The sequence below is a fragment of the Erpetoichthys calabaricus genome, chromosome 4 (assembly GCF_900747795.2).
Source record: "Erpetoichthys calabaricus chromosome 4, fErpCal1.3, whole genome shotgun sequence".
In the NCBI taxonomy this organism is placed as follows: domain Eukaryota; kingdom Metazoa; phylum Chordata; class Cladistia; order Polypteriformes; family Polypteridae; genus Erpetoichthys; species Erpetoichthys calabaricus.
In genome coordinates this window covers 160,313,509-160,326,943 of record NC_041397.2, presented here as the reverse complement: position 1 = coordinate 160,326,943, position 13,435 = coordinate 160,313,509, and the positions used below count along the sequence as shown (strand labels likewise).

The following is a 13,435-nucleotide window of genomic DNA, read 5'->3' as shown; positions in this document are numbered from 1 at the left end:
CCGTGTTAGTGCCGTTTCTGTACTATGACCAGTGCGAAAACCAGACTGGAATTTCTCAAATAAATTGTAATGCGTAAGATGTGACTGAAGCTGATTGGCGACTACTTTTTCTAATATTTTAGAGAGAAACGGTAGATTTGAAATAGGCCTATAATTATTTAGTATATGTGGGTCTAGGTCTGACTTTTTAAGTAATGGTTTAATGACTGACACTTTTAGTGTATCAGGTACTGTGCCATGCAATAATGAACTACTGATAATGTTTAGAATAGGCGCTGCAAGAACATTCATTGCACTTTTTACTAGATTTGTTGGCACTGGATCTAGGGAACAATTAGTGGGTTTCATTTTAGAAATTAAACTTAAGACTTCCTGCTCAGTTACAGGATTAAAATTACTAAAGTGCTGAGTGCAATGTGAGACAGGGTCTGCTAAGCCAGTATTTGGTTTGTAGTGTGATGCAGAGATCTGGGATCTTATATTTTTAATTTTCTCATTGAAGAAGTTCATAAAGTCCATCCATCCATCCATCCATTTTCTCCCGCTTATCCGAGGTTGGGTCGCGGGGGCAGCAGCTTGAGCAGAGATGCCCAGACTTCCCTCTCCCCGGCCACTTCTTCTAGCTCTTCCAGGAGAATCCCAAGGCGTTCCCAGGCCAGTCGAGAGACATAGTCCCTCCAGCGTGTCCTGGGTCTTCCCCGGGGCCTCCTCCCGGTTAGACGTGCCCGGAACACCTCACCAGGGAGGCATCCAGGAGGCATCCTGATCAGATGCCCGAGCCACCTCATCTGACTCCTTTCGATGCGGAGGAGCAGCGGCTCTACTCTGAGCCCCTCCCGGATGACTGAGCTTGTGACCCTATCTTTAAGGGAAAGCCCAGACACCCTGCGGAGGAAACTCATTTCAGCCGCTTGTATTCGCGATCTCGTTCTTTCGGTCACTACCCATAGCTCATGACCATAGGTGAGGGTAGGAACATAGATCGACTGGTAAATTGAGAGCTTCGCCTTGCAGCTCAGCTCCTTTTTCACCACGACAGGCCGATGCAGCGCCTGCATTACTGTGGATGCTGCACCGATCCGCCTGTCGATCTCACGCTCCATTCTTCCCTCACTCGTGAACAAGACCCCGAGATACTTGAACTCCTCCACTTGGGGCAGGATCTCGCTACCAACCCTGAGAGTCCTATGATGGAAAACAATTTTGGACGGCGTTTTCCCTTGCCCGGACGCGGGTCACCGGGACCCCACTCTGGAGCCAGGCCTGGAGGTGGGGCTCGATGGCGAGCGCCTGGTGGCTGGGCCTGCACCCATGGGGCTCGGCCGGGCACAGCCCGAAGAGGCAACGTGGGTCCCCCTTCCCATGGGCTCACCACCTATGAGAGGGGCCAAGGAGGTCGGGTGCAGTGTGAGTTGGGTGGTGGCCGAAGGCGGGGACCTTGGCGGTCCGATCCTTCCTACAGAAGCTGGCTCTTGGGGAAGTTCATAAAGTCTGTACTGCTAATATCTGTTGGTATTTTGCACTGTTGATCTGAATTTCCATTTGTTAATTTAGCCACTGTTCTAAACAGTACCCGATGATTTTTATTATTGTTATCTATTAATGTAGAATAGTATTCTGAGCGAGCTTTAAAGAGGGCTTTTTTATATTTATTAACACTCTCTGTCCATGCAATTTGAAAGACATGTAGCTTTGTTGTTCTCAATCTGCGCTCCAGTTTTCGACACTCTAATTTAAGAGCTCGAGTGTTTTCATTAAACCAGGGAGAGTTTCTATGTGCTTTGATCACTTTTGTTTTAAGGGGAGCCACTGTGTCCAGATCATCTCTCAAGGTCACATTATAATGTGATGTTAGCTGATCTAAATTGTTTTCCACGTTTACATTTGATGTTAACTGATCTGAATGGTTTTCCGCAGTTACATTCGACTTACTCAAAGTATCTATAAATTTTGAAGCAGAATTACAATCTAGATGTCGCACTGTCTTTGTTGAGTACTGTTTATACACTACAATCAGCAATTAACACTGTTGTGCCGTCATAGCTAATCGATCTCCTAGACTGAGAACTTAATAACACCCTCTTCACCTGGATTTTGGACAATCTAACTGGCAGATTCCATTATGTGAGTATTGGCAGCACAAATTCTCCACAATTCTCAGCACAAGTATCCCATAGGGTTATGTGGTAAGTAAAAAGATGAACACTTACAGCTGCTTATGCGTCTCCAACTCTATGATTGTTTGCCGACACCCTCATTATAGGCCAGGTCTACAAAAATGATACTTCTAACATAATGATGGCAGAATAACATTCTCACCCTTAATATGTATATTAATATTTAATTACAAAACCAAAAGCTGGTCATATACAGTACTATAGGAAAAGAAGGCAGACCACAGTCCAGTGTACATCTAATGGGATAATATAGAGAGGGTTAGCAGCTTTAACTTTCTAAGAATTACTATCGGCATAATCCATCTTGGCTGTAATCAAGAAGGTTTCCTAACTATTCTTTTCATACACTTGTGGAAAGCCTAGGTGTCTCCATTCATGCCCACCAACCTCTGACTTCCTTACTGGAGTCTGCACTCATTGCTGCACAACATTCAGGTATGACACTTGCTTACCTCGGCACTACAAAACACTTCAGAAGGGGGTAAAGTTGCCTTAGAATATTACTGGTGTACAGCTCATTTCTTTTCAAGACATGCATTGCACATGGTGTCTTAGACAGGCAAGCAGTATCTTTAAAGACCACAGTTTGGCTCCAGTAGTATGGAAGGTGAACCCGAAGGGTAGAAAGCAGTGTTGCCAAAAGTGCCAGGCAAGGTGAAGGTGCAGTTCCAGATGGGCTCTGGAAGAGTGGACTATAATACATCAGACGTGTATATATACAGTATAAAATCTGTACAACCACAATGCTGGCATCATCACAAAGGAGCCCTTGGAAAGCTGAAAAGAGCTGCTACGTTAATTCACTACAAGTGAAAGAACAGATTTTGAAACTTTGTTCTGTAAGCAAGTACAATAAACCAGCTAAATTGTAGTTTAAAAGATGTTTGTTAGCAGTGTGTTGTGTTGCCCTTATGTGGATTAAAACCAGTTAAGGAATACAGATCCCCTTACTTGCCACTGCAGTTTTACTAACGTTGACCTCCAGGCATTCTAAGCATTAAATCTTTTAATCTTCATCTATGCTGACATCACTGCTTGCCATTAAAGCTGGAAAAAAATCAACAGTGTACTTGATTTCTATTACCAATCTATACATTTTCAAAATCATCAAATTCGATGTCATAAAGGCCAGAGCTCATCACAAAAACATCAGGCATATAACAATGTATATATCGAATTTCACATATACAGACTTTTAGGATTGCTAATTAACCTAACATATAGTATAATGAAGGGTGCATTAATTCATCCCTCTATTATTGAGCAAATTACATAGGAATTAAAATAATACTTATGAGGAATGTTCAGTCTTTAACATTACCATTTGCAGTACTAACAGACTAATATAAAATCTTATTTTATTTTATGGACAAGGGAAGCAAATAAAAAAAAAAAATCAATCATTTTAAGCAATCTGTTTGCACAGGAAGAAGAAAAGGATGGTGTTTTCAAGTAAGGTAAGGAATAAGAAAAAAACATTTATTTTGGAATGTAAAGTAGTTGGTATTTTGCTTCATTGTAGTGAAACTACTTCACGTGCTTGGGAATAACCATTTCTGTAATAACTGTTGATTTTAGTAGTTACCCTTAATGTAGTTCTTTCCTATTTCATTTAAATTTTAGACAGAAAAAACTAATTCTTCCCCAAATTCTCAAGTTTCTATTGCCTTCAACAATGTTTTACATGATTTTGGGTTATGGAAGGGTAACTGAAGCATTCAAAGGAAAAACTACACTGACATATGGGAACATGTGCATACTACACAGAAACCGTGACAAGGTGTCAGATTTAATCTTAGGACACTGGGTACCTGAGGCAGCAATATGTTAACTAAGTTCACAATTCAAAGCTAAATTGGTCTAAATGTTCAAATACTGTGTACAGTGATCCCGCGCTGTATCGCGGTTCAGCTATCGCTCCCCCTCTATATCGCGGAAAAATTCAATAAGTACATCCTACCTGTAGTGTACTTTGCAGCCAATTCATAATAAAGCATACGGTTTTCAGCAGTCACTACGGTAGACACTATCGAGTTTCGCGTTACAGTACCCAGATGATTTCTTACAAGGCCCATTATTGTCTGAAAGCGGAGACTCAACCAATCATAGCGGGATTTTCATTCTCTTGGGCTCTGATTAGCTGCCGCAAGAACAGCAAGCTTGGGTCCCCGACGCATCTCAGTTCTCTGCGTATCTCGTACCTTGCTTGTGGTCCGATTTGTTGTGAGCAAACTTTTTTTGTGAACTTTTCGTTTTGTTTTAAGCCGTACGATGGCTCCCAAGTGTCCTGCATCTTCTAAGAAGATGAATGAATTGAAGGTACGCTACATTATTATATTATGTTACTCATATCCTTAGCCCAACATTCACATATCATATGTGTTTACAAAGTGTGTTTTTAATAAATTTACATGTGTTTAAAGTGTGTGGGAGGGGTATTTTAAGGCTTAAACTATATAAAAAAAAAATGTTTGTATGGTCTTTATCGCGGATTTTCACCTATGGCTGATGGGTTGGGAATGTAACTTCAGTGATAAGTGGGGGATCACTGTACTTCAAAACCGTGACAGTCAACATATGTACTTAAATTTCACAGTGTGCAGTTGATCTTGGTAATAAACTGCAATAAAACAGACTGGTCAAAAAATAGATTATGGATACACAGTATAACTGGTAAGACTCCTCTGTATGCAAACCAATTTGAAGTTTTACTCTTGGACAATATGTGTTTGATGTTAATTAATAAAATCAAAATCATTTTCTGGGTGAAATATATACTAAAACCATGGGAGATTTTCCTTTTGCATGATAAGATGCTTTGAATTTTAATGAATAAAATTTAAAACCATTTTCCTAATGCTGCAAAAAATAATCATTGTGCTGTTGCCAAAAGTCAAATTAACATAGTGGTTTACTGGTACAGCTGCAGTGCTGTTGTTTGATGCACGCCAAAACACAATTCAGATTTGCACAAAATGACAATCTAATTGAAAACAAGGAAGGGGACTGTGCCAACCTTTGGCATACGACAGTGCTAGAATCCAGTGAAACAGCATTTCATTTACAGAAGATCATAGTGGCATGTAATCGGGTAATTTCAGTTACAGTGCAGTCCATCCCAGGTGGTACTGCCACAATTTGTTCAGCTTTTACACTGCCATGTAGTGATTGAAAAAATAAGGCTTCCAGAAACATGCCATCAATTAGAAGGAGGTGCTAGAAAAAGTAGTGTTCTATGGTAATCAGATGAAGCCCAATTTAGGCACTAATTTGTGATTTTTTTTTTTTTTTTTCTTTTCTTTTGCTATGGCAGAAAGAAGAGCACTCATGTTTGCCATTCAATAATGAAATGTACAATAAAAACTGTGAACATACTGCCCAGCTTCAACCTTGTAGGGCAGAGTTTTCCCTGTAAACACAAATCAGTATTTTTCTGATATCTATGTTGTAAAATATTTTGTTGTTCTGTATTTTGTAAATTTGAGCTTTCTAGCAAGGACTAGAAAAAGCTGCTTTTATTTTCAGTTGTCTTTACCTAATTACAGTTGATTCAGTTTAAAGTGTTGCTTTAATTATTAAATATAAACATGACATTTCACTTTAATCCTTTGTTAACATACCTGAGTAAATCAATCACAATTGCCACTTTCCTATTAAGATATTTTTGGCAAAATATACTAAGAATTTCTAATGAGAGCCTGTTACTTTTTCCCTCCTTCAGAGTACTGAGCATGTTGCAGCTTTCTGCCAAAGTCTTCATGACATGGATCTTTCTGAGCTGTCAAGTCAGAGTTTGGATTCTTTGGCTCATCAACCTGTAACACAGCGACAACTTACTGATACAGATAAAATGAGAAAAGTCATCTGTGAGCTGGTGGAAACTGAAAGAACTTATGTCAAAGTTAGTAACATTAATCCCTTAATTTTTACTAATAAGTCAAAATTTGAATACATTTGTCCAACTTGATATAGGATTGTAAATTCATATCATGTAGTGAAATGTAATGCATTCCCACTTAGGGCATAATTCATTTTTTCTAATAGCCTGATTCTTTTCATATTTATATTATTGTACACATCTAGGTGAAGTATTATCTTTCTGGCACCTCCCTAAGCTCAAAAGCAGCATACAGTATTGTAGTATGAGCAGTTTGTTTATAATTAAGTAATGTCAGAATAAAATACTCATCATGAATGTGTAAGTACTTTGTATTTACTTTTTAGTCAGTGTTTGCACAGAGTCAAACTATAGAGAAGGATTAAGCTAAAATTTAGATTTGCTTTCCTTTGTGCAGTATAATGCATATCTGTTTCTGTGACTTAAGGATTGAATTTCAGTACCTAATGGTTTTTTCTTTAATGTAGCATTATTATTTTAGTCATTTTTTTTATTCTTAAATAGTATTGCATGCTATGGTTCAAACATAATTAACAAGTGGAGGTCTTTTAGCCATTTTTCAATTGGTCCCTCATTATGGAGCTTCACTATTGCATAAATATATACAATTTAAACTCCATTTTTTAACATAGGACATTCAATTATTAAAACACTTTCGCTCCGCTCATTTCTGAAGAGCAAAAAGCCAGTCTCCTTAGCAACAAGAAATATTCTCTCTTCAGTGAATGTTTAGTGCCAAAGATAGCAACAAACTGAGATCAGACAATAGTTTCCAAGTCAGTGAATGCCAGGTTAGTTTATATTTACCGAGTCATGTCTACAGTCTACACATTTGCTAGTAATCGATATTTAGCCTGTGATAGGTTCTAAGCAGAGATGGGAGGAAAATAGATGAATCCGTTTTCATAATTGATGTGTGCTGGAGTAATTTATTTAAAGAATATAAAATGGATGATGAACACAAGAAAAGCCTAAGACCTTAATCTGCTCTGGCAGGTTTTCACCTTTTCCATGACTTAAAGCTAGATAACTAGCCACATAACTTCTCCATTCTCTCTCTGCTACTGCTATTAAATGCACAGGTCTAGTAAAACTTTGAGTGTGAATGTGATATCCCGTATGCATAAATTACTTGCAAAATGTCCTATTCCATCCCTAATTGGTTCTGGAATGTTGACTTAAAATAAGGCAACTTCCTTGTTACAGTAATTTTATCTTTTCAATAGCAGCCTGAAATGAATTAATGTCTAGATTCCTTAGGAATCAATATTTCAAAAATATGAATTTATGGAACATATAAATGAATCACTCACCATTCACCCACATTTTGTATTAATGCATGTTTGCAGGCTCCAGGTTTTTGGACTTTGTTAGCTTAATCCTCTCACTGATTTTTATGTCGCTTAAACAAACCACACTCTTTAAAGCAGGTTGAAGATGTGTCACTGGCAATATCATAACAGAAACAATGTTAATCTTTTCTTTATTTCTTTTTATTTGTGAAGGCACGCTTAAGAGTCTGTGGGGGAATGCATAGTGGGGCTGGTCAGGTGTTCTTAAAAAAGAAAGCAGGTGCTCTGTATCCATAAATAAACATTTTGTGTGTGTTCACTTAAAAACATTGTGACTTCCTGAATGTGTTGCAGTTGGTACAGGATACACGTATGTCAATGAAATAAAGTAAATTCTGTATTGATCTGTTAAGATATTTCTAAAGCACATTGGATTATAGAGTGTAGACCATTATGTAAGTTGTCTTTATACCATATTTAATATCATAGCCACTATTCATCTTAAAATAATGCATTTTTAAAGAAGAGAAATAATTACTTCATTACATTTCTGCCCTGCAAAGTATACATTCTGATTGGACAGAATAAACAACCTTCTCTGCAGTGTTGTCACAAGATTGAGAGATCACCGCTTACCACCCCAATAATATAATCACCCCGCAAAGAAATTGGCACATATCCTTTTATTTTGAAATCAAAACACATTTGGGGCTCTGTCATGTCAAACAGATGTTTTAAGAGTGTCATCCCACACTTTTAGTCTAATCCTTATGAGTTCTGTAGGAGTATTATACATCTGATTTTTCTTTTCATAGGACCTTCATTGTCTTATTGAGAAATATTTGACACCTTTACAGAAAGAAATGTTCCTTACTCAAGATGAGGTAAGCAAACCATTATATATTTTAGAAATGTAATGTTTCTGACCATTCTAAAATATATTTGTGATTATAACACTTTTTCTAAGAACCCAGCCACAGGGGATGCACAAACCAGTGTGTTTCTTTGTGCCAGTCCCAAGCCTGGATAAATGGGGAGGGTTACGTCAGGAAGGGCATCCGGTGTAAAATTTTGCCAAATCAATATGCAGACGATACAAATTTCCATACCAGATCGGTCGAGCCCCGGGTTAACGACTGCCACCAGTACTGTTAGCCAAAAGGGTGCTGGCGGAAGTTGGGCTACTGTTGGCCGAAGAAGGAGAAGAAGAGGGGGGAGACGTGTCCAGAGGCAGGAGGAGAGGAGGAAAGTAAAGAGAGTGGAACTGAAGATAGGAAATTTGAATGTTAGCAGTATGACTGATAAGGGGAGAGAATTAGCAGATATGATGGAGAGAAGGAAGGTTGACATATTGTGCGTGCAAGAGACTAAATGGAAGGGGAGTAAGGCCAGGTGGATCAGAGGTGGATTCAAATTGTTCTATCATGGTGTGAATGGGAGGAGAAATATGGTAGGAGTTATTCTGAAGGAACAGTATGTCAAGAGTGTTTTGGAGGTGAAGAGAGTGTCAGGCAGAGTAATGATTGTGAAGCTGGAAATTGGAGGTGTGATGATGAATGTTGTTGGTGCATATGCAGCGCAAGTTGGGTGTGCAATGGGTGAGAAATAAGATTTTTGGAGTGAGTTGGATGAAGTGATGAACAGTGTACCCAAGGGACAGAAAGTGGTGATTGGAGCGGATTTCAGTGGGCATGTTGGTGAAGGGAACAGTGGAGACGAGGAGGTGATGGGTAGGTATGGTGTCAAGGAGAGGAATGAAGGTCAGATGATAGTGGATTTTGCCAAAAGGATGGAAGTGGCTGTGATGAATACGTATTTTAAGAAGAGGGAAGAACATAGGGTTATGTACAAGAGTGGAGGTAGATGCCCACAGGTTGATTACATCCTATGCAGAAAAGTTGATCTGAAGGAGATTGAAGAGTGCAGTGGTGGCAGGGGAAAGTGTAGTTAAACAGCATAGGATGGTGGTCTGTAGGATGATGTTGGAGATCAAGAAGAGGAAGAGAGTGAGGGCAGAGCCAAGGATCAAATGGTGGAAGTTGAAAAAGGAAGACTTCAAGGTTGAGTTTAGGGAGGAGGTGAGACAGGCACTGGATGGCAGTGAGGAGTTACCAGACAGCTGGGAAACTACAGAAGATGTAGTAAGGGTGACAGCAAGAAGGGCGCTTGGCGTGACATCTGGAAGGAAGAAATACAGGAGAGTATACAGAGAAAGAGGATGGCAAAGAAGTGGGACAGTCAGAGAGATGCAGAAAGTAGACAAGAGTACATGGAGATAAGGCGCAAGGTGAAGAGAGAGGTGGCAAAGGCTAAGGAAAGGCAGTATGATGAGTTGTATGTGAGTCTGGACACTAAGGAGGGAGAAAAGGACCTGTACCGATTGGCTAGACAGAGGGACCGAGCTGGGAAGATGTGCAGCAGGTGAGGGTGATAAAGGATAAAGATGGAAACATACTCATAAGCGAGGAGAGTGTGTTGAGCAGATGGAAAGAGTACTGTGAGAGGCTGATGAATGAAGAGAACGAGAGAGAGAAGAGGTTGGATTATGTGGAGATGGTGAATCAGGAAGTGCAACAGATTAGCAAGGATAAAGTAAGGATAGCTATGAAGAGGATGAAGAATGGAAAAGCCATTGGTCCAGATGACATACCTCTGGATGCATGGAGGTGTTTAGGAGAGATGGCAGTGGAGTTTTTAACCAGATTGTTTAATGGAATCTTGGAAAATGAGAGGATGCCTGAGGAGTGGAGAAGAAGTGTACTGGTGCCGATATTTAAGAATAAGGGGTATGTGCAGGACTGCAGTAACTATAGGGGAATAAAATTGATGAACCACCGCATGAATTTATGAGAAAGAGTAGTAGAAGGTAGGTTAAGAAGTGACGTGATGATTAGTGAGCAGCAGTATGGTTTCATGCCAAGAAAGAGCACTACAGATGCAATGTTTGCTCTGAGGATGTTGATGGAGAAGTTTAGAGAAAGCCAGAAGGAGTTGCATTGCATCTTTGTGGACCTGGAGAAAGCATGTGACAGGGTGACTCGAGAGGAGCTGTAGTATTGTATGAGGAAGTCGGGAGTGGCAAAGAAGGATGTAAGAGTTGTACAGGATATGTACAAGGGAAGTGTGACAGTGGTGAGGTCTGCGGTAGAGAGACGGATGCATTTAATGTGGAGGTGGGATTACATCAGGGATCAGCTCTGAGCCCTTTCTTATTTGCAATGGTGATGGACAGGTTGACAGACGCGATTAGACAGGAGTCCACGTGGACTATGCTGATGACATTGTGATCTGTAGCGATAGTAGGGAGCAGGTTGAGGAGAGGAGAGGTGGAGATATGCTCTAGAGAGGAGAGGAATGAAGGTCAGTAGGAACAAGACCGAATACATGTATGTAAATGAGAGGGAGGTCAGTGGAATGGTGAGGATGCAAGGAGTAGAGCTGACGAAGGTGGATGAGTTTAAATACTTGGGGTCAACAGTACAGAGTAATGGGGATTGTGGAAGAGAGGTGAAAAAGAGTGCAAGCAGAATGGAATAGGTGGAGAAGAGTGTCAGGAGTAATTTGTGACAGACGGGTATCAACAAGAGTGAAAAGGAAGGTCTACAGGACAGTAGTGAGACCAACCCTACGTTATATGGGTTGGAGACGATGGGACTGACCAGAAAGCAGGAGACAGCATCTAACTCTGCTACCTCCAGCTCTAAGATTTGCACTGGGTGTGACGAGGATGGATAGGATTAGAAATGAGTACATTAGAGGGTCAGATCAAGTTGGACGGTTGGGAGACAAAGTCAGAGAGGCGAGATTGCGTTGGTTTGGACATGTGCAGAGGAGAGATGCTGGGTATATTGGGAGAAGGATGCTAAGGATAGAGCTGCCAGGGAAGAGGAAAAGAGGAAGGCCTAAGAGGGAGGTTTATGGATGTGGTGAGGGAGGACATGCAGGTGATGGGTGTAACAGAACAAGATGCAGAGGACAGAAAGATACGGAAGAAGATGATCTGCTGTGGCAACCCCTGACGGGAGCAGCCGAATGAAGAACTGTTTTTCTAAGTAAATTTTGAAAAAATGTTCAACGCATGTAATTGGATTTTTTTTTGTACCTGATTTCGTAAAGCTGAACATTACGGTGGTGTGCTACTCAAACATACCAGAACAGGTACAACCATTTACTTTAAAATCAGTACAGAGAAAACAAAAGAAAAATAGAAATACAAAAGAAAACACAGCAAAATAAGATTCAACCCCCACCCAAGGGAAAGAAAAAAGAGATGTGAGCAAAAATAGTAAGCCTGCTTTTTAAATAGAACAATTGAATAGCATAAGAGACAGTCATAGGCCCAACACACTTATTCTAAAATAATTTAAATTCTTGCCATGTTTAAAAATGTTTTAGACATTTCCTCTGAGAGAATCTGATCTTTTTTTAATCTGAGATAATCTGAAATTTCACATACCCACTGAATTATTAAAAATGGGCTGAGCAAGATAAATCTTTATACTAGTAGTGTGGTATAGGCTATTGCAATCAATTTATCCTTATATATGTTAATGTCATCTTGGGAGTATGTTAAAATTAATGGAATCAGAGTGATTGAGACAACAGGGCTGGGCTGTCTGAGAAGTATGTAAAGGGTTTTTGTCCAAAATTATGTTCATTTCCTTCATTCCCAAATCAAATAGCAAATAGTAATGCTGGTGTAAGATGGAAGTCCTTGCCCTTGGTGCATTTCATACAATTTTTAAGAGATGAATGTGGTTGATGAAAGACCTTTACTTGAATTATGAAATGCTTGGTGCATAAAGAACTAGAATGTATTCGATGTTTTCCTTAATTTTTCACTTAAGCTGGCACTGAAGTTTTCAAATTGCCTCAAGAATGATTTAAGATATGAAGAGGTAGGGGAAGTGACGGCGAAGGTGGTAGGGGATGAGAATGGCGCCCGTATGCATGCGCTGCACAGCTGCCCTGCTGGCTGCTGCTGATAGTTGATTCTATAATAAAATGGGAAACCACACAGGAACCGTATCACTGCTTTGTCACTGGGTGCCGCCAATTTGCAAAACCAAGCCAAAAACTTGCGTATGTAATGGATTGTCCTGGCGTGAGAATGTGCATGGCTTTATGCCAAGCTTAGTTTTTATACATTGCAATGTGAGCATGGAAATGGGTGTACGCAACATTTTTGTGCATACATACCATTTATACATGAGGCCCGAGGTCTTTATGGCCTGTTTTTTACCGCCCAGTAATAAAATGAAAAGTTGGGTAGTGCCATGCCACATTCTGCTGTATGTTGTTGTAGAGTCTCCCTTTGGAAGCGTGGATGTTTAGAATTCCAAATAAAATGACGTTATGATTAAATCTAACTTCTTAAAAAAATATTTTTAATGTAAATGGGGATGGTTTGAACTAGGATGATCATCCTTCCCAAGCTTATTGTTCTAACAGTGTTGATTCCATCTGCTAATGTGAGATGGAGGGTGAATTGTCTCTTTACATCTTGTTCAAATTTTTCAATGCAGACAGCAAATGTTTGTTGAAAAAAAGCTTTATATTGTGATATTTACTTGTATTTACTCCTTCTTCTGAACCTATGCAGACTGTTCCAAAAAACTGTTTTTGCCAAGTGTTGCTCAATGTTATCCTTATAATTCCTTCCATTAATTTTCCTGTGCTGCATGTTAAGCTTACTGGCATATAATCTCTTGGATCTGCCCTGTCACCCTTTTTATATAACGGGATGATATTTGCCATTTTCCAGTCCTTCGGAATCTTTCCAGTGCGCAGTGACTTCATACAGAATTATATAAACCCTTGACATATATTTTTAAGAAGTGTTAAATGGTACAGTGCATCCGGAAAGTATTCACAGCACATCACTTTTTCCACATTTTGTTATGTTACAGCCTTATTCCAAAATGGATTAAATTCATTTCTTTCCTCAGAATTCTACACACAACACCCCACAATGACAACGTTAAAAAAAGTTTACTTGAGATTTTTGCAAATGTATTAAAAATAAAAAAACGGAGAAATCCCATGTACATAAGTATTCACAGCCTTTG

At 39.6% G+C, this 13,435-nt stretch overlaps 1 protein-coding gene across 7 annotated transcripts in view; it reads left to right on the top strand.

Annotated features, from left to right (window-relative positions):
- LOC114641433 (TIAM Rac1 associated GEF 1) overlaps nt 1-13,435 on the top strand; it is a 471,138-nt gene that overhangs the window by 392,301 nt on the left and 65,402 nt on the right. For all 7 annotated transcript variants that reach the window (XM_051925737.1, XM_051925739.1, XM_051925738.1 and 4 more), the window contains 2 exons: nt 5,899-6,078; nt 8,183-8,251. In XM_051925737.1, coding sequence (XP_051781697.1) covers nt 5,899-6,078; nt 8,183-8,251 — 249 coding nt within the window. The remainder of the gene's footprint in view (nt 1-5,898; nt 6,079-8,182; nt 8,252-13,435) is intronic.